This window comes from Hermetia illucens, chromosome 4, assembly GCF_905115235.1.
Source record: "Hermetia illucens chromosome 4, iHerIll2.2.curated.20191125, whole genome shotgun sequence".
Lineage (NCBI taxonomy): Eukaryota > Metazoa > Arthropoda > Insecta > Diptera > Stratiomyidae > Hermetia > Hermetia illucens.
In genome coordinates, this window is record NC_051852.1 from 76,749,114 (window position 1) to 76,775,214 (window position 26,101).

Below are 26,101 nucleotides of genomic sequence, written 5' to 3' on the forward strand. Positions count from 1 at the left end.
ATGCCTCAGACATCGCAGTAGGTGCCCTTCTCCAAAAGATGAACTAAATCTGGGAGCCGTTGAGTTTCTTTTCCAAGAAATTGAATATAGCTCAACGGAACTACAGCACCTACGATCGTGAGTTATTAACCACGTACATGGCAACCAATTACTTCCGCTATTCCCTAGAAAGCAGACCGTTCACGGTGTCCATGGACCAGAAGCCTCTTACTTTCGCTTTTAAGCAGAAGCTCGACAAAGCATCCCCTCATTAACTTCGATACCTGAACTTCATAAGCCAGTTTACTTCGGACATCGAAAAAGGGCAATGAATTTACAGACGCCTTTTCAAGCATTTCAGAGGTCAAAATCCCTGCCACAATTAATTTTTCGGCAATCGCCAAGATACAGAATGAAGTAAGCTCATTCCCTCGGTCTACAAAGCGTTTTCACACGATCAACATCGACATCATTGGTCCCTTGCGACACTCGCATGGCTTCAGGTATTGCCTCACAATCATCGATAAGTTCATGTGGGGATCTAAGGCAATACCTCTGGCCGAAATTTCCGCACAATCATGCGCCGAATATTCTTCATTTGTTCACCAGGGTTACATTTTGTCACCAATACTCTTTGTTCTCGTTCTCCATGCTGTCTTCGCTAGGGAACCTAGACAGGTCCAATGGATAACAGCTGCGTGCCGTTTGACACCCGCGAGCGTCGACCGTGGTGTGTACTGATAAGCTTGCCTAATACATTCGCAAGTTCAGGAACATTGAGTGTGGGTAGTCTAAAATGCTCCGACTTCCGAATGTGTTGCAGAAGCTTATCTGTGCACATCAGAGACGCTAAACAAGGACAAGGCATAATATTCGTCAAATCGAATTGGTAAGAAAGAGATCGATCAGCTTTTGGCTATTCTGGTACTACTGCCGTACCCACGGAGATAGCAAAAAGTAGTTTCACGTATTCATACATAGACAAAAACTTGCCAATCTCACCAATTCATTGGCCGCACGGTAAGTCAAACACAGGTAATCGGATTGTCGTTATATCTCGCTCATGTTCAAGGGCAAAACAATTTGAAATCGTGCGTACCCGTTCTGATTTCATTTTTTTGGGAGGCAAGAGGGAGTGTGGTAGCTGTCGAGCCTCTTGAACGCCAAACGGAACGCAACTAATGTCGTCTTTCCTCAAACACCTCGAATATGGACCTTGGCCAAATGGCTCCAGATTTGGAAAAGGAGAGCATCAAAGTTAACACCAACAAAGCCAATATTGCCAGTAATTATTATTTGCATTAATGGGCAGAACATCGAGTGTGTCAAACAATTTATACATACACATATTGTGTTGTTGTTGTTTTTTTCTGCCGACGGTGGCACCGAAATTGATATCGCTCCTGTTAACAGTGCTAAATTTACCTTAGCTGTTTTATCTAAATCTGCATGGTCCCTGGATCGTTGAAAAAGAGTCGAGCTTGATGAATGAAGTCAAAGACGCAGCGGGAAGAGCTGCTGAGTATTTGGTCCAGTGAAGGAGAAATGAATTGTCCAATGAAGAATATCAAACCGCCATGGAAGCAATACGAGGAATATTCGACAAGTGCAAGCAAATTGATGGCAAACACCGCAAATTGAGCAACGTCTTTGAGCGCAGATTCGATTTTCAACTTCGTATTACATACCCTAAAGGTGCGACAGGAAACCTCTAAGGAGACATACAGAAAATGGAGAATAGATGGGCAGATTAATACTTGGGACTTCTCTATACTAAAGCACGGTCTCGAAATACCTGGATTCGAGCAAGTGATTCCTCGATCGAAGTCGCCAAATTGAATGAAATTTCAACAGAGCTCCTAAAAGCAGAAATATCAGGACTGGTGACAGGTAAATGAGTAGACATTTCTTGTAGAAATTACAAGATAATAATTATAATCGTTGGCACAACAATCCAATTGGATTAGGGCCTTGAAGTATGTTAGGCCACTTCCTTCAAAACCGTAACGGTACACTACAGTATCCTATAGGAGGCAATATGGTCAGCATTGTGCTCGCCCAAAGTTATTACCCTGATTCGATTCATTTACAGCTGAGCCGACTGGTATTCGACGTCAAATTACGATACAAATTCCACTGCCACCAGTGAGATTTCAACCGTGACCTTCCTCTATGACAGCCTTGTGCTCTAATCATGGCGGTGGACTAGATCCAGGGCTGTTCAATTTTGCCCTTGAGTAATCAGCAAACACTAGATGATGTAAGAGGTACCCTACTCAACAAAACGTCCTAAATAATACACAGACGATGTAAACATTTTGTCACGACCCAATCTGTCCTGTATTCTGGTCATTCCTTAAGAAATACTGGTCCCAGTAAGAGAAAATGGCAGCGAGACGTACAGAATGAAACGAGGATTCTCAGATCACTTCTGAAGAGAGGGATGTAAATAGGAAGACGATCACCTGGGAAGTCTCGAAGCAGATGAGAAGATTCAATTTACAAACACATTCGAGAGCGATTAGACTAGTTAAAATGCGGGGGAGGAGGAGCACCTCATACGATCGTAACGAATGCAAACGAACCCTTCGGGAGACCTCAAAAGAAGGAAAAGAAGTCACATAGTTCCCGACAAACTAAGCTTGCTAATCTCACCGAAGCCGCAAATGCACTTGTTAAAGATACGCTCCAAAATTGTCATATTGTAAGATAGCAGCTTATATCATTCTCAATAACCGATTGAACAATTCATTGAGTGTTTGGTTCTAGCTCTGCGCTTTCCAGAACTCAACTGCCTTGTTGTCAGATCTTGTTGTTTTTCCTGGCTACATTCGCTTGATTGTCTCTTCGACCTTTGTCACGCTGATGGGTACAATTGTTCCGAATATTAACGAAGGATAATAACATTGGAGGCGTATTTCATATACAAACAGGAAGTCCTGAACACTATATAGTAAAATGGGAATCACGCAAATAACCTAAACACAATACACTATCAAACAAGTCGGGAAACCGCAAGCTGACTGCTCCAGGTGTGAAAGGTTTTATGTATTTCTTTTATAAAAACATTTGGGAGGACATTTGTCCCATTAGTACGTAGCATATTATCTATGCATATTTTATGTGAGACTAGCCACTTTCGCGTGATATTGACACTCAAAATGTTCAATTTGCACAGGAGCGTCTACGTTGCTGCAGAATGCATTGTTCTAAGATAAACTTAAGGGGGGTTTTGTAGTCAATTACTAAAAATTATAGTAATATATTATTATTAACTTTATTCGAACAGATGTCGGTATGGAGAGTATTTCGTAGCCTAGGCACCATATAGTGATAACCTCTTGATTTTTTTCAGATTTTTCAGTTCTGTAGTTTCTGGAAATGGCTTCATGATAGAAATGATCAAGTTCGACCCCCGCACTTCCCACCTTTCCAACAGATGTCAAAACTTAGACCGGCTTTCAAAAGTGCTAACCAAGATCTTTCATTTGATGACAATATTTGTGGAAAACAAAATTTACACCACCCCCTCCTCCCTTCCCCTCAATTTGGATGTATGGTAAACCCCCTTAAATTTAACGTAGAATGATGTAGCTCATGCGTGAGCGTTCCCAGTTCCCACCTCTCCATCAAATTTGGTGTCAATCCAATAAAAAATACGTGCGACACACCGGCAGACGGACAGTAAACCGATTTTAGTAAGGTTTCGTTTCACACGAAAACTTAAAGGTTCAAAGTAAACTAATGTCAGTGCAGAAATCGCACGACATTCCCTTAAACTCAATTTCCAGAATTTCAAGTATACATACCATAGGCTTGAACTACAATCAAATGTAAGAAGAAAAACTTATTTTTCGGGAAACTCTTCGCCCCCATTTAACTCCTCCGGCACTATCTTCATGAAAACATAAAATACTTTTGGAATTTCAGAAAACTTTGCTAAGATGCAAAGGAGGGTCGTCAAACTCAAAACATAATTTACTGAGTGCATTAATTAGTGGTGACCTAATATCCGATTCTATCTGAACCTTCACTTTGCGTTAAAGCAAGAGCTATAGAGAAGTGGAGGAAGTCGACCATGATTTACTTCAAGTACGAAATATATTTTAAAGTCCTCCGGAACAGATTTACTAATAAAAGTCGGTCTTTGAACCACCAAACATTAACACGTAATTATAATGGAAAAAATACCATCTTTGCAAAATCCAGTCTAATTGCCAACGATTACAGCTTCTCAAGGACATAGACACATGCTCGTAAACAAATGGATGCACATCAGCTTTCAGAAGAATCTACATTTAATCGATCGTTGAACGCGTGTTCCTGCACATTAAAAGTAACAACAAAACTTGCTCGTGTACGTACGTTAATGAAACCCGCTTGCTGTCCTGAATTCGCGTTGCACCTTCCACACAGGTAGTGCCAGCATTCACATCTGAAAGCACCGATTCCAGAGCTGCTCAGCGGAAAATGCAATGTCTCTCAATGCTTAATGCACACGTACAGCTGCTTAAGTCCCAGTTCCTGCTCCCCGGCTCGGCCTTGAGAAGACACCTACATTCATGGCCCGAAGTAACGTAATGTACAGAGGACGTTGAGGAATGTGTTACATAACGGGATGTCCTGCACTCCGATCTTAAACTACTCGGTTAGCCGGGGCCCGAACCACTTTTCGAGAGCCGTAAGAAAGGTCCGATTCTTCACTATCCAGTATTGAAAAGCCGAATTTTCTCAGGTTGAGGCAGGCATATTGTCCAAGTAAATTGATAGAACTTTCACTTCACCGGAACAGGTTGCATTCAATTCCCGAGCCACACTTCACAGCCAATTCAACAGCAGAAAGCACCACAACAATTACTGGTAATTTTAGTACCACCCCAACACTGCCCACAATGACCGCCTCGTCACGAATGCAAAACCGGAAAATCCACAGCCGAAATCTCCAGATGCTCGGATTATCCACAGCTGAACTAGTTTAGATGCAGGACTAAATTGAAAAGAAGGAAATAGGAATCGGAAGGACCAAGCTCGCGACTCACAGCAACATCTAACTTCAACAACATTTCATTCGTGACTGGGATAAGCGATGCTCCATTGAGACGGGACCGGAGACAGAGCTTTGTGGTACCCAGAATAGATGTTCAGATCAGAAGGATAAATGGAGGCGATGCAATTATTAAATCCGGCAACACGCTTTAATGGAAAATGAAGCTTCCGTACCCGTGCATACCATGAAGGGGAACAATGGACAAAAGCTTTTCCTTTCCAATGAAACATATGTGGGAGGACAATGGGAGGGAATTGCCTTCCAGTGGAGCGAAAACTGAAGCGGGCCTTTTTCAACTTCTCATCTCCCCGACCATTGAACAAACGAAAACATTGGGGCAGGAATGCATCTTTACTTGCGTATGTCCAATGCATTCCAACCATCTGTTAAGGTGATGAGTGAATGAATTCACTTTCACGTATGTCTCCCTCAATATTCCCAACCAGACGTCCTTTCTCAATGGAAGAGGGTTCAAAGGGAGATGCAGAATTGTGTCATCTCCAATAGTACACCTACTTCTAAGGATAGTTCTGAGAGGGTCTCTACAGTTTAATTGAGAGAATATTGCCTTATTCCTCACGAAATGCTCTCTTTCTTGTCAAATGCGACACGCTTACTTTCTTACTGAATAATTCATTTAAGAAATATGTATAAATTATGCAACAGTAAAGCGGGCAGTAATCCCCTCAGATATAAAAATGTGTCATTTACTGAGTTCATAACCTGTCAGGTGCTCATCCATTGGAGTAATTCTGAACTTCGGCTAGGCTCAGTATGGCGAAATCTTCATTTCTCAGATGGTGTTGCCTTCACTCCTCCTCTATTCAAGACGTTCAGCCATTCATCCTCCTGAAAGCATTGCTCATACATTAGTAATTCGGGGCTGGCCTCATACGCAAGTGCTCCATCCAAGATACAATATCACGGACTAGTTTATTGTACGTAGGCATTAACGTTTTATTTCTTCGTTGGGAACCTTTGGATTTCTGACTAAAATTGGAGTTTGGTATCGACATCTTTATTTCTTTTGTTTGGTGGCGAAACTTGTTGTTCCCTATCTTAGACATGGAGGAAAGTGCAACTATTTTCTCACCACCGCAAAACTAGGTCCAAACTAGCCAAATGATTCTAATTTTAAAACTAGTCCGAATTCCGAAAGCTCGACACTTCGGGTTTAAAGATTTTGTATTCACCTTATGTTAATAATAATAAAAAAATACAATTCATACACATATTTCCAAATAGCAAAATATAAACATGAACATATTAAAGTCATAAATATAACACAACCTATACAAACAAACATATTCTACTACTCCATGTGTGCGTATGGGGTGGGTGAGACGCAAGGCCTCTGGCCACTCAGACCCTACTCGATTCCCCTAACGGAATATCCCGGATTGGTTTATGCATCATAGGATTTTCGTTAGTGGTTGTGATGCTACCCACAACAATTGGAGCACATCATCATCATCAACGGCGCAACAACCGGTAGGTCTACGTCTGCCTTAATAAGGAACTCCAGACATCCCGGTTTTGCGCCGAGGTCCACCAGTTCGATATTCCTAAAAGCCGTCTGGCGTCCTGACCCACGCCATTGCTCTATCTTAGGCAGGGTCTGGCTCGTCTTCTTTTTCTGCCGTAGCCCTTATAGACTTTTCGGGCGGGATCATCCTCATCCATACGGATTAAGTGACCCGCCCACCGTAACCTATTGAGCCGGATTTTTTCCACAACCTGACGGTCATGGTATCGCTCATAGAGTTCGTCGTTATGTAGGCTACGGGGGCCAAAAATTCTTCGGAGGATTCTTCTCTCGAACGCGGCCAAGAGTTCGCAATTTTTCTTGCTAAGAACCCAAGTCTCCGAGGAATACATGAGGACTGGCAAGATCATAGTCTTGCACAGTAAGAGCTTTGACCCTATGGTGAGACGTTTCGAGCGGAACAGTTTTTGTAAGCTGAAATAGGCTCTGTTGGCTGAAAACAATCGTGCGCGGATTTCATCATCGTAGCTGTTATCGGTTGTGATTTTCGACCCTAGATAGGAGAAATTATGAACGGTCTCAAAGTAGTATTCTCCTACCCTTACTCTTCCTATTTGACCAGCGCGGTTTGATGTTGTTGGTTGGTTCGTCTTCGGTGCTGACGTTGCCACCACATACTTTGTCTTGTCTTCACTGATGTGCAGCCCAAGATCTCGCGCCGTCTGCTCGATCTGGATGAAAGCAGTTTGTACGTCTCGGGTGGTTCTTCCCATGATGTCGATATCGTCAGCATAGGCCAGTAGTTGGGTGGACTTAAAGAGGATCTTCCCTTATGCATTTACCTCAGCATCACGCATCGAATGGTCTTGAGAGTGATCCTGCTGCTTTTATCTGGCCTCGCACAGTGGTCAGGGTCAGCCTAGTCAATTTTATTAATTTCGTCGGGATACCGAATTCTCTCATGGTCGTGTACAGTTTTACCCTGGCTATGCTATCATAGGTGGCTGTTGCTGATTTGCCTAGAGTGAAGCCTCTTTGGTATGGGCTAATGATGTTCTGGGCATATGAGGCTATCCGGCCTAGCAAGATAGCGGAGAATATCTTATAGATGGTACTCAGCAACGTGATACCTTTATAATTGCTGCACTGTGTGATATCTCCCTTTTTATGTATGAGACAGATAATGCCTCGGCCAATCCTCAGGCATTGATTCGCTGTCCTATACTTTGAGCACAAGTTGATGAACCACTTGGTGTAACTGGTCGCCTCCATATTTAACCAATTCGGCTGTAATTCCATGGGCTCCTGGCGACTTATAATTTTTTAGCCAATGAATTGCACGGACTGTTTCTTCTAAACTTGGTGGTGGCAGTATTTGTCCGTCGTCCTCAGTTGGCGGGACCTCCAACTCGCCGATTTTCTGGTTGCTCATCAAAGTACTCAACCCATCGCTCTAGTATACCCATTCTGTCGGAAATCAGATTTCCCTCTTTGTCTTGGCAGGATGAGCACCGAGGTGTATAAGGTTTCATCCTTTTGACTTGTTGGTAAAACTTGCGCGCCTGCTGCGGTTGCTCCCTGTACTTTTCTAGTTCACAGACTTGTTGGTTCTCCCAGGATTCCTTTTGCCGTCTGTGAAGTCGCTTCTCCGCTCGACGGAGTTCGTGATAAGTCTGTGCGCGTGCCCGCGTTCTTTGAGAATGCAACATTATTCGGTATGCGGCATTCTTCCGTTGCGTTTCTAGTTTACATTCATCGTCAAACCAGCCGTTCTGACTTTTTTGCGGCTGGGGCGAAGTATCTTCGTGGCCGTATCAATGATAACGTTCTTCAGGTAGTTGTGAAGATCATTTGTTGATGCTTCATCTCCAGGCCCTCTGTTGACTGCAGTTATTGCGGCATCCATTTCCCTCTTATAGGTGTCGCGGAGGACTGTGTTGTGGATGGCTTCAGTGTTCACTCTCACCTGATTGTCAGAGGGGATTCTAGGTGGTATTGTTATTCGAGCTCGGAGCACCATGCCAACGAGATAGTGATCCGAGTCTATATTGGCCCCCCTATATGTTCTGACATTCATCAAGGTTGAGAGGTGGCGTTCGATCAACACGTGGTCAATTTGGTTGAAAGTGGTCCCGTCTGGAGAGGCCCACGTATGTTTGTGGACCGCTTTCCGTGCAAACAAGGTACTTCCAACAACCATCAGCAACAACCCTGCTAATTGAATAATCCGCAGTCCGTTATCATTTGTTTTTTCGTGTAAGCTGTGGCAGCCAACGTATCGCCTGAATACGGGCTCCTTCCCTACTTGGCTGTTAAAATCCCCAAGTATGATTTTGATATTATATCTGGGACAGGCTTCGAGGGTTCGTTCTATTGCCTCGTAGAAGGTATCCTTCTCCGACTCTGCAGTCTCCTCTGTAGGGGCGTGAACGTTAATGAGGCTTATATTTCTAAACTTGCCTCGCAAGCGCAGAGTGCATAGCCGTTCGCTTAAGTTTTCAAAGCCGATAACAGTAGGTTTCATTTTTCGGCTGACTAAGAAACCTATTCCGAGCACATGGTTTACTGGATGACCGCTATAATATATGGTGTAGAGGCTCTTCTCCAGGAAACCGGTCCCTGTCCATCGCATCTCTTGTAACGCTGTTATATCAGCCCTATATTGGGACAGGGTACCTGCTAGCTGCTCATCAGCTTTATCTCTGTACAGGGAGCGCACGTTCCATGAGAAAATGCGCAAATCGTTAATCCGTTGTCGTTGTCGGGTTCGTCGTTGTAAAGTCCATCCTGTCCGAGGTTCCATAACATCGGTTTTCCATTTAGGGTTGTCAGCCCTACCCAACCCCCAACCTGGAGGACCAGTTGGTACAGTTTGTCCCGTTTTTAGGCGCGTGAGATTCGCCTTCATCCTTCTCCGTCTGCAGCTTTTCGTTACGAAAGAGCTCCAAGCGGTCACCACGTGGAGGTGGAGATAGGGTTTGGTAGTAGAGCTGTTGGTGTTGGTTCAGCAGGCATTTCCCAGGTTTTATGCTCCATCGTGGGTATCAATTCACGTTTTGCCCTGGGACCTATGCTACCCTTTGACCACCATTGACCATCTTGCTAGTGGCACTGGTAATACCCGGACACACAGTTCTTTGCACTGTGGCTAGTTTACGGCGAATACGGTTTTGTTTCACCTCTACCCACCATGCTACAGATACATGGGCGAACATCAGAGTAATGATAGCAACGTATATCCACATTACCACCTGAGGTGCAAGTCCCCACGTCGAGGCAAAGGTCTGCCTACATAAGCTGTGAAAGCTCGTTTCATCTTTCCCTCTGCATGTTTATTCCAAAGAAACTTCTCCTCTAGAGTATCTCCCAAATATATTACTTCTGCGAGGGGTTGAACGGTTGTACCTGTCATCTCCGTAAGACAAAGACCATTCAGTTTTCCTTTTTTTTGTAAATAATACCATCGTAGTTTTATTTGGATTTACTGAAAATTCCTGCTTCAGGTAACAGTTCTTAATCAAATCAACGGCGCGTTTTGTATTTTTACACACCGTTCCGAGTTCTCGGACAACACCTGGCATAGCCACCTCATCCGCATAAACTTGACCGTGTATTTTCAAACTTTGTAGTTCGCGTATCATCATATCAACATACTCCACAAAAGCGGCAATAGCACACCACCTTTGGGGCACCCTTTCGTGGCTTCCGTTGTTGGGTAGTGATCACCACCCACATCAGCGCACATACGAATACCCCCACCGCGTGCTAGTCTTTCAGAGTTGCGTCCTTTATCACAGGAATTTCCAAGCTGATAAGCGGGTTAGTTTCCATTTAACGATTGCGACCTTAGCGCTTTCTCCACGAATGTGACGCTTCATCAGTCTCTCCAGACATTGCAGCGAAAATGATGTTAAGCTAATTTGTCTGAAGTTCTTCGGATTTGAATAGTCTAGTAGTTCTTTCCCAAGCTTATGTACGAAGACTTCCCTAACCTTCTGCCAAAAGAAAAATATTTCTTAGAAACATCTCTAAGTGCTTAATACTCTCTTTTAGCGTCGTTGGGCAGAGGCCATCCATTCCTGAATTCCAGATGCTTTGAAGTGTTCAAAGGATTGTATAGCAGCTCTCGCCATTTCATTGGTAGCATCCACTCTCGCAGTGTTTCTATTCCCCTTGCAACACTTTCGTATTGAAGGGTTTGCAGAAACCCCCAATTCTCTGCCCCCGACCACACCACTTCTCCCATCTGTACTCCCGGACGGAGAACTTCCAAGAGAGTCTGGATAGACGCAGCTCATGAAAGCTCCATCTGGTTTTCTAAGTGAATCCAACCTGATCGACTCATTCTGTTTAAGGACTCTGCATACCCTGGAAATCTCCCTTTCTTCTTCTAGTCCCTCACAGCATGCTCTAAAGGAGTCTCGTTTCGAACGATTTACGAGCCTATATTCACGCTGTGAGTTCCGAAAGTTTAACCAGTCTTCATTCTTACTGCTTTCGCAAGGACGACTCAGAAGTGCGGTTGCAGCCTGTACTTTTCGAGTTCACAGACTTGTTGGTTCTCCCAAGCTTCCAGGGGCCAAGTATGTTTGTGGCCGTCTCAATGATAACGTTCTTTAGGTGGTTGTGAAGATCATTCGTTGATGCTTCATCTCCAGGACATCTGTTCGTTGCGGTTATTGCGGCATCCAATTTCCTTATAGGTGTCACGGCGAACTCAGTTATGGATGACTTCAGTGTTCACTCTCCCCTGATTGTCAAAGGGGATTCGAGATGGTATTTTTATTCAACCTCGGAATACCATACCAACGAGATGAGACTGAGAGGTGGCGGCGTTCGATTAGCACGTAATCAATTTGGTTGAAAGTGGTCCCGTCTGGAGAGACCCAGGTTTGTTTGTAGACCGCTCTCCGCACAAACTAGGTGCTTTCAATAACCATATACGGACTCCGTCCCTACTTGGCTGTTAAAGTCTCCAAGTATGATTTTGATACCGTACCTGGGACAGGCTGCTAAGGTTCGCCCTACTGCCTCGTAGACGGCTTCCTTTTTCGATTCTGCAGTCTCCCCGGTAGGGACATGAACCTTAAGAGACTTATATTTCAAAGTTTGCCTCGCAAACGCAGAGTGCATAGAAGTCCACGTATGTTTTCAAAGCCGATAGCAGCAGTTTTCATTTTTTTGGGTGACTAGGAAACCCCCTCCAATCACATGGTTTACTGGATGGCCGCTATAATATATGGTGTATGGCTCTTCTCCGGGAAACCGGTCCCTGTCCAACGCTGTTACATCATCCCTATATTGGGACGGGATATCGCTAGCTGCTTGGTAGCTCCTTCTCTGTACAGGGAGCGCACGCTCCATGAGAAAATGCGTAAATGATTATTTCATTTTCGCTGCCTGGTTCGCCGTTTTATTTTTAATCCAAACCGAGACTTCTTTTGTGGCTTCGTAACTTTGGTTTTCCGTGTAGGGTTGTCAGCTCCCAGCTTGGAGGACCATTTGGTACGATTTCTCCCGTTTTTATCTCGGAAGGAGGTGGAGATAGGGTTTGCAGTAAAGCTGTTGGTGTTTATTTAGCAGGCGTTTGACAGGTTTTACGATCCATCATGTGTATCACTCCACGTTTCCCCCTGGGTCCTATACTACCCTTTAACCGCTTCAATATAGTACTGATATTTTAGAATACGGTAAATTAACTCGAAGAAGACATATTTGACGCTAGGAATTTGCTAATAGTAGTAGAGTTAGAACTTGGAAAAAATGGTCAACCAGATGGTGCGTCTTACACACCAAGCCAATTCCCCGATAGCAAGCTATTTTGCACTTAATTATTATTTAATAGAATGGTTAGTGTAGGGTTCTTGTCAGTCCTGTCGAGAGGGGGTGGAAGAGGAGGATTTCCCCGGGCGCAGACTTTTATCGGGAGCGCAATGGCCCGAGATAATTTCAACTCATAATTTTCACTTTGGGCCCAATTTTTTAGCAAAATTTTCACTCACTCATTGATTTCAATACGATCATCATGAAAGCAGCTATATTACTGCATCTACAATAGACTTAAGGAGAGGTTTCAAGTAAGTTTCAAAGATACAGTAATATCCTATTATTAACTTTATTTGAGCAAATATCGGAATGGAATGTATTTTGAGGACTAAATTTTGTACGGACGTATCACTATGATTTGTTTCATATTTTCCGGTTGAATAGGTTCAGACTAACTTAAATGCATGGCATCAAAACCGCCAATCGTGGAGTTCGACGTCTAGGCGGAACGATGACCAGAACCATTGCTCCGCCAGTTGTACCACAATCTGTGGCAACCACTTCAACGGACTGGTCAGAAGTCAAAGTACGCAAGGGGCCAGTGGAGTTTTTCCGATCTCTCAACGAATTCATGCAGAGCGTCCAGACAGTACAGTTTCGGCAACGAAAGCAAAAGAATATCAGGATGGACTTTGGCGGTTAACCGCCCATTATGCTAAACTTGCTGATTTGATTACCGTCCAAGGCACTCGCCATGCCACTATGCCGGACATAAATTTTCCGGATGTTACCGAAGTGGAGGGTCGACAAGCCATAAATAGCTCGAAGAACTGGAGGGGCTCTGGCCTTGATCAGGTGCAAAATTTCTGGTATAAAAAGTTCACCTATACTGTCGGTGTCCGAATAGCTCAGTGGTTGTCATACGGATTTGTATCCTGACTTGACATGGGATACCAGTCGACTCAGCTGTGAATGAGTACCTGAGTCAAATCAGGGTAATAATCTCGGGCGAGCGCAATGCTGACCACATTGCCTCCTACAGTCTACTGCAGTGTACCGTTACGGTCTTGAATGAAGTGCTCTAACACACTTCACGGCTCTGATCCAATATGGATTGTTGCCCCAACGATTATTATTATACTGTCGGTTGGCACATAGCATAAACCAGATCATTAGTTGGAATGAGGAATTTCCCTCCGTCTTCAGTGCGGAAATTGCCTACTTGCTCCAAAAAAGACACGATTTACGACCCCGCAAAGATAAGGATATTTGTTTACCAACCCTCTACAAGTTCATAACGTCCATTAATAGTGGAAAGATCAATATGCACCTCGAGACTAATTATATTCTGTCCGCAGAAGGGCTGCCGATTTTTATCAAGGAGTTGCAAAGAGCAATTCATTATCGACTTGGTAGTTGTAGGACAGGCAATTAGAAGTCAGAGAAACGTTACCGATTACGCCAAGGCTTTTGACAACGTACTGCACATCTGGCTAATCGATGTCCTACACCATGCCTACTGAATGATGCTAGAAAGCATGGTTTTGCGATAAAATATGACCTGCGTGCTAAGGACGAGCTGACACTCTTGATGCATTTAGATGATCTCAAACTTTGTGTTGGTACCGATGAGCATCTCAGAAGTCTGAGCCGTGATATTCGAATGGAATTTGGTCTAGGCAAACGTCGAATCTACGCCATCCGCAAAGGTCATAACGAGCCCCATGCCGGAACCAAGCTATGACCGAGACAGACTTCTGCTTTCTGAATTCCTGCCACGAGTAAAGCTGGGAAGAATAAAATAAGCGCATTAAAAGTATTCGCTATCCCTCCACTGGTTTATGCATTCGATTTTAAAATTTAAGCAGTTATATCTTCATAATGATGATGACCTTTGCAATCGACGAAATATATTTTTAAAAAAAAATTATGTAATTTCCGAAAATGGTGTCAAATCTGGGATTAAATGATTGAAGGAGTGACAAATTGTGATTTTTTTGGGAAGGTTGAGCTTTTTGACATTAATCACGAAAAACGTTATAACTCTGTAACAACAAAAGGTAAAGCGTCCGGTTTACAGACCAATTTTCCTCAAATAGGTGGTATTATTCACCAATAAAATGTTTACCATCATAAACCATCCGTAATCATCCCATCCTCAATGGTTGGCACTTAGTGCTAGTATTGCTAGTAGATTGGCAGCCTAGGATACCCTAATATACATAGGGTCATGGTACAGCCTAAGTATTAATATTAACGTGTTTACAGTATTCCTTTTTCTTGAACCGTGAGTTTAAAGTCCCACGATTGCTTGCTTGTCGAACACTTTCCTATATAGAAATTCGAGGCCCGGCATGAATCAAAATGCAACTCATCATGATTCTTCACATTCTTAATGTTAGCTACTTTAACTTCTTTGGAAAGGCACTGCCTCGCCGATGCAGATAATGTTTTCGTAATGTCTCACAACAAAGCTGACTTCAAGCAACTTGTACAAATGTGACTCCTCATGCAATACGACCTCAGATGGAATCTGAATAAAACAAAGTTTTTATCAACCGCTCTAATTAGTCAGACACTATGACTGTCAATGACAGTGATCTGACCAACTGAGCAATTCATGTACTTGAAATCAATGCTATCAGTTAACGGTGAACTGCGCTATGAAATCGTTTCACACATCAGCACAATCTGTGTTTCGCGACTAACGGCGCAACAAACAGCAATTCATCCTGACGTCCCTGGCCAACCACCAAATACAGTAAACTTTGTTCCGCGGCAATGGAAACAAATATATGTTACCGCGAGGCTCGCAAGTGCTATCGGAACGCAGCTAATATTATAGCTTCATCGATTTCTTTGTTTAACAAGATACGAGTTATGTCGAGTTTGTTCGAGCTTAAACGCCAAGTTTGACTTGGATTTGTCCCAGTCTGTGGGCCCGAAGGATCTGATATGTAGTGGATTTCACCTGAAAACAGGAAGTAGTCGAAGACCACTAATCTAATCTGTGTATCAGGCAAACCCATCGTAATATTGATTAGCGAAAAATGATCGCGGAACCATTTTAGTTTCCTCATTTATATTGTTGACCGTGTCGCCCCAAGAGGTGTGCCCCGAGTTGAAATCGCCACCGAGCAGGAGATATTTTTACTTTAACTTGCCCAAGAGTTCCAAGTCATAGCCTGCACTCAGTTTTAGAATTACAATTAACTATAAAAATACGTCTACCATGTATAATTTTAACTATTCTCACCGCAGCGGAAAAACTTTGCAAATAGCAACGCCCTCAAAGAGGGCAGTGCTGGAATTGTTATCAGTCCGGATATTGTTATATCCGCTCAAGTTTGCGTTGTGCCTGCTGCTGCTTGCTGGGCGCGGAAGCGCAGGCTTCAAGCAATTCTCGAAAACAACTGGTTGGCTGCTTGGCGTCCGGTTGAATCGCTGTTTTGAAGAGAAAACAAAAATTTAAACAACCTACCTAAGAGTATTGTTGGGCGCTATGGCACCATCAAAAGGTCCTTTATCTCCGAGGCTGAGAAGTTATCGGACACACAAGACATCATAAAACTTAGACCACTATGAAAACGTTGAAGACGATTGGTCAACGCGAAAACAAACAACTTCAACAGGCTTTCTATTCGCTGACGAAAGCAAAAGTCGTATCCGAAAGATCAGTCCGATTCCGAGGCGTTTTAGCCGCTTCCGCCACAGAATCAAATTCGAGGACTACAGGTTGCTGGTCCAAAAATCTCTATCCCTATGGAAATAGAAAGAATAATAAGGAATCCCAGGAGAACGGATTGGGAATCCTACGCAACGCACTTGAGCAAGAACATTGCCCACTTTCAAGGGGGCGGTGACATCAGGAGCGAACTGGAACTGGAAACAGTGGTGGAAAACCTCATGACAGTCGTCATTGACGCATATGAGGCCAACTTTCGGGCTATGACAGTTAAGTCATCAAGGGATGTACCATGGTGGAACAGGAACCTGGCAAGAATGAGAACAGAGGCACGAAAACTCTTCAACTGGGCAAAACAAACCGGGGACTGGCGGAGGTACAAAAATGTACTGACTGCGTATAGCAACGCGATCAGGGAAGCGAAACAGAACAGCTTCAGGGAATTATGTGAAGAAATCGAACAAATCACAGAAGCAACCAGGCTGTACAAGGCTGTAGCCAAGGACGGGGGAATATCCTCTGTCTATTTGAAAAAGGAAGATGGGACATTTACCGAGAATGAGGAGGACAGGGTACACCTGCTTCTCAGAACTCATTTCCCAGAGTCCTACCCCACGGTAGCAGGCGACAACATTCTGCCTAACACCCCAACAACGAATAAAAGGGGAAGAAAGGAGAACTGGAAACTAGCAAAAGAGGTATGCTCAGAAGTTAGGCTAATGTGGACAGTGGGGACTTTTAAACCAGCGAAATCTCCCGGAGTAGATGGCATTTTCCCAGCACTAATCCAAAGAGGCCCAGGAATTATCTTAGAGTCTCTTCTGAGGGTGGTAAGGGAGAGCATAGCACTGGGATACATACCAAGGCCATGGAGACGGGCAAAAGTGATCTTTATTCCGAAAGCGGTTAAAAAGGATCCTTTTCACCCTAAATCTTTCAGACCGATTTACCCACCATTGTTCGTAGTCAAAACGGTGGAGAACTAACGTTCTAAAGCGTAATCCCTACATCACTGTCAACACGCTTACCGGGCAGAACGGTCAACTGAAACTGCTCTGTATTAGCTGACAGAGGTATTACGGGATGTCATAGAAACAAAAGAAATTGCACTGTCCGCGTTTTTGGATATCGAACAAGCATTCGACAACACATCGCACACAGAGATACAAGATGCCCTGAGCCGCAAGAGAGTGGGAAACACCCTGGCATTCTGGATGGGCAAAATGCTAGAAAGCAAGCAAATAGAAGTACCGACAGGTACCGATTCTATTGTCATGAACACCACTTAAGACTGTCCACAGGGTGGGGTACAGTCGCCGCTGATGTGGAGTATGGTAGTGGATGAACTCCTGGACGTGTTAACAAATACTGGAATACTAGTCCAGGGTTGCGCGGACGACATTGTTTTAATTTGCAGGGGCAAATATGAAGATACCCTATGTGATAGAATCCAAACTGGACTAAGGGATACTAGTGCCTGGTGCAGAAAAGTGGGACTGCGGATCAACCCAGCCAAAACCACCATAGTACCGTTAATACCTTGATCACCTGAGAGCCATAAGATTACATGATATAGAGGTGAAACGAGAAACAGAGGTCAAATATTTGGGAATCACGCTAGACCAAAAATTACTCTGGAAGGCACATGTCGGAAACACTTGTCGGAAAGCTACGAGGGCTCTGATGGCTTGTAGATCCATATCAGGAAATAAATGGGATTGCAGCCCGAAGATACTACTTTGGATATATATTGCAATAGTAAGACCAATGATTACAGGGCAGAAAGAACCGAACTCAGCTCACAAGCCAGGGAAAGGGAAGTGTCCGGCACTTGTGCAAAGTAGGTCGAGGCATCTGGGAGATGCAAAGCTAGAAGATCTGGAAGTAGGGAACATACTAAAGTCCCTGACGGTTATAGGCTTGCTTGAGATACGATGATCAATAGATACACTATAACCGGTAAAAGGGGCACAATAGTTCTTTAAGGACGCGGTGCGACTTTCTCTTAACAGAATAATAATAATAATAGAGCTTGCCCAAATGGCTCTAAATTTAGAAAAATAGGCAAGGTCGAACTGAAGATCACACCAGCAAAACGAAGGTTCTAAATCTGACTGACGCACTCTTCCTATCTACATCAGCGGGTAAAACATCGAAGGTGCGAAGCAATTTGTTTACCTGGTAGCGTTATTTCTCCTGAGAATTAGCGCATATGCAAATATATGGGAATAGTATATGGAAACTGACTGCCAAGGTAGCTAAAAAATTCAAGCCTTCGTTAACTCATATTTCCGCCGTGACGTTGGCCTATGAACGAACGCCGAATGGGCTGGGTACCGGCAGACGTAATAGCTTGCATTAAAATAACATATGAAGGCAAAAAATACCACCTACAGCTACTGCACTACCTAGGTCAAACCTCGGAGAAATTTAAAATCGAAAATAAAGTTCGACAGAGAAATATTCTGTAGCCGGTGCTATTCTTTTTCGTTAACATTTTCTATGCTAATCTGGAGGACAAAGACCGAGTTCAATTGACTATGACATCTTCGCTCAAACACTCCGACTACACTGATGAAATCTACTTACCCTCTATCCGAGTCAAGGAATTTAACATGCCACTGGACCAAGCGATTCTCGATTTGATGAAGGAAACAATGAGAGTTAGACTGAAGTAAAAATCATTAAAAATAAGTTTCTCAGTGTAAGGTGCCCAAAAGTCCATACTCCTCCTATTACATTAATAGGCAGAGCAGACTTGTCAAAAATCGGCACCAGGGTACATAGGATATCGACCATTTCTGTTGTGTTACCGATAAGAATGGTATGTTGCGCGACATTGCTACCTCATCAAGTGCCAGGAGAATTCGGGAATAAGGTTAAATTGCTCTAACATAACCGGAAGAGTAAACTTCGAAGTTGGGCTGGTTATTCTCGTAACACGTGTCTTTCCATCTCTCTGTCAGTATCCATCAATAAAGCACTTTGGCTGATCCAGAACTTCACGAGAAGTCTACCCACTTCTTCTGTTGTTCCCTATTATGTAACTCTAACTCTTTGGGTTACTATATTATTTTCTTTTTGACCAGTCTTCTTCCGATCAGCAGGCTTCTAGGTACCCCGTGTACCTATCCAGTTCTCCGTTTGCACGACGTTACTTGCATATAGAAGCATAAAGAGAACATTCGCACAAAACTTGATGTTGGCGTCCAGGTATCTACATTTCCAAATTTTAGGCAAAACAATGAAGACGGGATTAGCGGAAAGTAGTAGGGAGTCCTAAGTCTGCCATTCACTTGATAGCTGTTTTTACTGGGCGGTTTTATACACATGTCCTGTTTTTGAATTTATATAAGGGAGCAAATACCACCTTGCAACCACTTCGATCATACTGCCCCCAGGACAGAGGTGATGTAGTGTCTGATGAGTTGCATCTGCCCTGAACCAAATCGCAAGTCATATAATTTTTGCAACTTGGATGCTTGCCTAAGAGTTAGGGCTCCTTGGACAACAACCGTGGGAGCTAGTGCGGTCCGCTAACAACTGAATGGCAGACTTAGGACTCCTTCAATTCCCAATCAAAAACCATGTTTTTCATGTTTATACCTGAAAATGGCGCGGAATCAATATGATCACTACTTCCACGTAGACGGGCTTCAACCTTATGCCGGATCCATAAACTTGTCAAACCTCAGCAAGCTATCGCAAATTCAAACGTGTGGACAAAATGGCTTGCAATTGCTTGCAGCCAATCCGATCGAGTGTCGCTTTTTTGCCACGAATCAAGAGAAATTTGCTACAAATACTTGCGATTCATCCACACGTGTTACCAAAGATAAAAATAATAGTCGATACATGAAGTCGCGTTATGAGCAAAGCCTGTTCGTCATGCTTGCCTGCTCAAAACAAGTTACCATACTTGAAATCGTGTGGATGGCGATGTTTAGTCCCCAAAATCAAGTCAAACGTTTATCAGAGTTTGTAGTTTGCGGCAAGTACCAAGCATATGGGCCCGGCATTAGGCTTTGATTTTGCTAAAGAATCAATTTCACTAAACTTAGCCACTACACGTCGAATTACGTTCGACATTCGAGAACCATATTTACTTCTACAAGCCCCTTACGTCAGGTTAATGATAGAGTTTTTTCAAAAATAAAACTTAATAAGTCAACGTTCTTTTGATGTGAAATGTATCCATGGTGAAAATTATACTAAACTGACTTAATAAAGAACTTCAGCTTTCCAGATTTTACCACGAGGTCCAGCTACTCACTTACCTTATCAGCTGTCTGGTCTTGGCTCCGCCAGTATTCCATCTGAGGCTGGGTTTGCCACGTCTTCTTTTTCTACCATTGAGATATTGCTCTTATTGACTTTCGAGGCTGGATAGTACTTGTTGTTGCAAGGAATACATGAAAAGTGACAAGATCATCGTTGTCCCGTATGAGCTTTGATCCTATTCCTATCCTATCCTATTTCGGGCGGAACAGTTTTTATAAGTTGAAATAGGATCTGTTGACTGCCAACGACCGTGCGCAGATCTCATGTTCGTAGCTCTGTATCCGTTGTGAATTTGGACCCTAGATACGAGAAATTATCAACGGTATCCGAGTTCTAGTCTCCGATCCTTTGTTTTTATTGGACCAATGCCATTTGATATTTTGCGTCCTTGATTTTTAGGGCTAACAATGTCACCGTATAAAAACCTAATTAAAAAATAAATAAATATAATAAATAAATAAATAAATAAAATAATAATTAGTTAAAGATAGGAAAATAAGTCAAGAAACCGGAAGCTGAACGCTTCAAGGATAAAAGGTTCGGTGTTTCCATATGTAAGAAATCATGAATGCATGACAGTTCCTCATGCACATTGTTAAAAATTCAATTGTGCACTATTTTTTTAAAAGCCACTTGCGCAAATAATTTGATCTGTAAAATACTGCATTGGTAATAGTTAACTACACATGCTTCACAGGAGTTCCACATTGTTAGCAAGTGCGAATAAATTCACCTAAAACAAATACAAACAAGTCGGGAAACCGGAGGCTTCAAGTATGAAAGGTTCTATGTATATCCTACATAAAAACATTTAAGTGTACATTCGGCCCATTAGTACCTAGCATGTAATGCATTACATGTATAATATTATTCAAGGTCTTAGAATTTGCACTGAAGCGCTAAATTTGACCTATTATACCTTTGTTAGTAGTAGTACTATTTCCACCAAACTTGGTAGGATCATGCTTTAATTTATTTCCAACGGCACTGCACAACCCATGATTGTAGGATGCGCTTAACGGGGGTTTGCAGTCAATTACTAAAAATGATAGTAATATACTATTATTAACTTTATTTGAACAGTTGGGTTCGGTGGGTTCTGGGTGGGTTCTGAGAATGGGTCCGTGAAAGAAATGACCGCTTTTGAAGATCACTGAAAAAATGTTTAGACAACTCGAAGAACAATCTACTCTTCTATGCTTTATTTAATACTAAATACGGTCTAGTTAATATTAATCATGATTAATTATTAACTACATATCACTTCGCTGAGTCCTCTGTTTGTCATACATATAACACTCACCTACATCACACCGGTCCACTGCTAGTTAGCACTTTTTACGTCCAAACTGCAGCGGATGCGGGTATGGACTTTGGATGGTAACAACAACCTACCACAGGGGGAGGGCAGGTACATTAAATGTCAGAACAGCGATAAATATTGAAAAGTATTAATCGAGAACAAACAACAAAACCTTAAAAATAGTTTCTTCACACATGGGACTTTACAATTTCACTCCTGTGTGGACTGTTACTTGTGTCGTCAGCATCTTATTTGTACGGCTTAAGATGCAACAAATTCCCAGGAAATCCTCTTCCCCCCATAAAACCATACCATTATTAAATGTTCGGGGGAGCATTCCAATCAGTCAAAAAATAACCGTGAAAAAATGAAAATATGCTATTGCTCCTTAATTTCGTTATGAAATTTTCCTTTGAAATCAATTGCCCCCTTTTAAACAGAATGAGATATTAATCAAAATTAATTTTAAAAGATTCCTCTACGAAAGTAGAGTAATTTCAGCAAGAGAAGTTTCAGCGTTGGATATCATCATCTTCCCTACTTGAAAATAAGCCGATGTAGGTCATTATCAGATCATTTAGTGTTTTACTAATGGTTCCCACAGCATAATTGAATAGCCCCCAGGAAAAAGAGGAAGCACATCGAAAAGGAGGAGGCGGTCAATAAACATTTCGCCCGAGGAGGATAGGTCATGTCTCTGCCACACTCATTTGTTCAGCAACTGTTTCAATTCAAGCGAAGTTGCCTCTCATGTTTTTCAGCCTCCTGCCGACCTTCTCCGATTCATTCAAAATGCACACAAACCCTCTGACATAGGTCCATCATATAGACCTAGCTACGTGGATAATTCAAAAACCTTGATGCACATTCTCATTGTTGTTGTATATTTTCGCTTGAATTCCTGAATCCTAGACAAAGCATAAATACCCTCAGTGCGCATCCGTCAAAGCCATTTCCATGGTGATAAGCAGTCGAATGAAGGGGATGATTCCAAGGATTCCATCTCATTGCTTTTCCAGTTTCTGGAAACACCACTAAGCAAACAGTTGGAGTCATCTCCTTGCTCAGTAGCTGCCACCACTTGTGGAATCCGGTAATACTTCTCGAAATTTGTGCTCCACTTTGGTTTTTTTGTGAGTGACGAAAAAGTGGCCCAGCTGACTTGTAGGGGACATTCAACATCTTACGGAAGATTAAGGTCGGAGTGACTCTGCAAAGGTCAAGGTTAGCAACAGAATCGGTGATTGACCCAATGATAGCGTCCTATTATTTAGAAATACTTCTGATAACTTCCTGCTCTTATTTAAATTCAAGATGGAACGCGATGTTGATCTGTCAAGGACTCTCCTGTATGCCGCCGCCAGCATTTCAATCCAGGCGTCTCTCCTCGCCGTCGTCTACTTCAAATTCATGTACGACTCGGAATTCATTCCAATGCCTAACATCCGAATGAAGCATATTTACAACACCCTTATAATGATAGCCATTATCTTCATCATTTTATACGACAGACCTGCGAACACCATCAACCGAAGTACGTATCCGTGTCAGTTCTACATTAGACTAAATTTCATTTTTTGTATCTTTCCTCTAGTTTCCAAAATGATTCGACAACTTGTCGATTCGGCTAGGACATCGGCAGTCGACCAACCAATGAAAAACACGACTGAGGCACCAATAACATAAAGGGAGTGCTACCCTGCGTCTTTACGTCGCTGGTCTACGATACAAATATATGTGAAATCCCATTGCTGTTGTGAGAAAGTATTTTGGTCTATTCAAGAATAAAATCAATATGAATTAAGGATTGCTCTTTTGAACTTGGATTCAGCGTTGGAGAAAGTATCGCGCATCCTGGGGACCTATCTGGATGTGTACGGATGCAGAGGGTTAATTGCAGTAGTTGCTAGATTGTCACTCCGAACCATCTTTCAGATCATCAGAGCAATATTTTCAGCATAAGCACGATGAAAAAAGTTCCTAAAAATAATTAAATTCACATTTTCTAAAAACATCAGCGCTGCTGGGGACGCTCTCTGAAATACAGCGATGTGGCCTAGATAGAGTTTTCTTTTGAACCACAGTATTGTTCAGAAGCCTAGAAACCCTCTCCCTACCCAGCTTTGTATTTTTTATTTGCACTTTTCATTTATATATACGTTTCATTAATTTTTTAGCATTGCAGCATTGGAAAAATCCCCACCTGATAATTTCCATCAGATTAGTTAAGAAGATAAAGATTTTATTTGGATTTTGGTCGTCTTCAAAGGCAGAAAACTTAACTTTGTACCGCGGCGGCATCTAACTTAAGTTTAGAATAATACTGACTTCAATGGTTGTAGAAATCAGTATCAGTAACAACAATTATTTCCCCTAACTCTTTATCGCCAGAAATTGGCTTACATGACTTAAATCTATACAAATATATATACACTTTTTCGCATGACTTAAGGGGCTATCGTAGTGTCAAATTTTGTTTTTTTTTTAATTTATTAATTTATTTTTCAATAGCTCATATCATATAACATTGCATAACGAATCAAAATTTCAAGGCCAAACTCCGGATAGTTTTGAAGGGGTAAGGGTGTAGAGACCACGGCGTCTTGCGCCCGAAAAAGGCGCTTAGTGGGAGATCCGTTTATGCATATATCATAGAGCTCATCAACGCGATAGTGGTCGCGAGTGGTCGAGCTCTTGTCGTTGTAATATACAAAAATACTTGTGTTAATCAATTAACATAATTTAATTAAGGGAACCAATACTCACAATAACATTGAAAGTTGGCTTGCTCCAAAGCCCATCCTTTTCATTCTCTTTAGCCTCTCCCATTCAGAAACAGGGTCGACTTGTCTTGATCGGTTGTGCCATTTTGCTCTGTGAAAGACCTAATCTGGATACAGTTGCCAGACTGTTAAATCATCCTTTTGGTACCATTTACCATCAACTTCGATATTGAGACCAATATCGGCAAGCGAATTCTCGTTAGCACGAATTATGTGAACATATCATCGAAGACGCTTCTCGCAATTTTTCCACGATCGGTTTAACCCCATATCCATTGCAGATATCCTCATTTTAGGTGAGACCATGTGTTACGCCACTAGTGTTATCCAACATTTTCGTCTCCATTACCGCATGACAGGTGGTCAAAGGGTAGTATAAGTCTCCCACGCCTAAAAACGAGATAAACTGTACTAACTGGTCCTCCAGGTTGGGGGTTGAGTAGGGTTGACAACCCTAAACGGAAAACCGAAGTTACGAAGCCACAAAAGGAGCCACGGACAGGACGGATAATACAACGACGAAGGCGGCAACGACAAAGGAATAACGATTTGTGCATTTTCTCATGGAACGTGCTCTTCCTGTACAGAGATGAAGCTGCCAAGCTGCTAGTCGATACCCTGTTCCAATATAGGGCTGATGTAACAGCGTTACAGGAGATGCGTTTGACAGAGACCGGTTTCCTAGAGAAGAGTCGGTACACCATATATTATGGCGGCCATCCAGTAAACCATATGCTCAGAGTAGGTTTCTTAGTCAGCCAAAAAATGAAACCTACTGTTATCGGCTTTGAAAACATAAGCGAACGGCTATGCACTCTGCGCTTGCGAGGCAAGTTTAGAAATATAAGCCTCATTAACGTTCACGCCCCTACAGAGGAGACTGCAGAGTCGGAGAAGGATACCTTCTACGAGGCAGTAGAACGATCCCTCGAATCCTTTCCCAGATATAATATCAAAATCATACTTGGGGATTTTAACAGCCAAGTAGGGAAGGAGCCCGTATTCAGGCGATACATTAGCTCCCATAGCTTACACCAAAATACAAATGATAACAGACTGCGGATTATTCAATTAGCAGTGTCACACGAAATGATTGTTGGAAGTATCTGGTTTGCACGGAAAGCGGTCCACAAACATACGTGGGCCTCTCCAGACGGGACCACTTTCAACCAAATTGACCACGTGTTGATCGAACGCCGCCACCTCTCAGCATTGATGAATGTCAGAACGTATAGGGGGGCCAATATAGACTCGGATCACTATCTCGTTGGCATGGTGCTCCGAGCTCGAATAACAACACCACCTAGAATCCCTTTGAGAATCAAGCGAGAGCTAACACTGAAGCCATCCACAACACAAACCTCCGCGATACCTATAAGAGGGAAATGGATGCCGCAATAACCGCAGTCAACAGAGGACCTGGAGATAAAGCATCAACAAATGATCTTCACAACCACCTGAAGAACGTTATCATGGATACGGCCACAAACATACTTGCCCCAGCCGCAAAAGGAGTCGGAACGGCTGGTTTGACGATGGATGTAAGCCAGCAACGGAACAGGAGAATGCTCCATACCAAGTAATGCTGCATTCTCAAAGGACGTGGGCAGGCGCGGACACTTATCGCGAACTCTGACGAGCGGAGAAGCGACTTCACATACCGAAAAAAGAAGCCTGGGAGAACCAACAGGTCTGTAAACTATAAAAGTACAGGGAGCAACCGCACCAGGCACGCAAGTTTTACCAACAAGTCAGCAAGATGAAGCCTTAC

General features: G+C 42.8%; 2 protein-coding genes across 3 annotated transcripts in view; one reads left to right on the top strand and one right to left on the bottom strand.

Moving 5' to 3' along the window:
• LOC119656053 (sodium- and chloride-dependent glycine transporter 1) overlaps window positions 1–5,014 on the bottom strand; it is a 193,504-nt gene extending 188,490 nt beyond the window's left edge. Inside the window, exon 1 of the mRNA XM_038062318.1 lies at window positions 4,345–5,014. The gene's annotated coding sequence lies outside the window, so the exon portion shown is untranslated. The remainder of the gene's footprint in view (window positions 1–4,344) is intronic.
• A 17,563-nt stretch (window positions 5,015–22,577) lies between these two features.
• On the top strand, window positions 22,578–23,352 carry LOC119655460. Of its 2 annotated transcripts, none has more exons than XM_038061361.1 (3): window positions 22,578–22,787; window positions 22,862–23,081; window positions 23,142–23,352. In XM_038061361.1, exons 2-3 carry the CDS (start codon window positions 22,862–22,864, stop codon window positions 23,231–23,233), a joined length of 312 nt encoding a protein of 103 aa, XP_037917289.1. In that variant the 5' UTR covers window positions 22,578–22,787; the 3' UTR covers window positions 23,234–23,352. The 2 variants fall into 2 exon arrangements, with proteins under 2 accessions (XP_037917289.1, XP_037917288.1); XM_038061360.1 differs by having other exon boundaries at window positions 22,583–22,771.
• The last annotated feature ends 2,749 nt before the right edge of the window (window positions 23,353–26,101 follow it).

What these genes read in the sequence shown, in the direction of transcription:
- LOC119655460 (XM_038061361.1), top strand. Translation starts at nt 22,862, where the DNA reads ATGGAACGCGATGTTGATCTGTCAAGGACTCTCCTGTATGCCGCCGCC. An exon ending in TGCGAACACCATCAACCGAA is followed by an intron (nt 23,082 to 23,141) that starts GTACGTATCCGT and finishes TCTTTCCTCTAG; the next exon opens with TTTCCAAAATGATTCGACAA.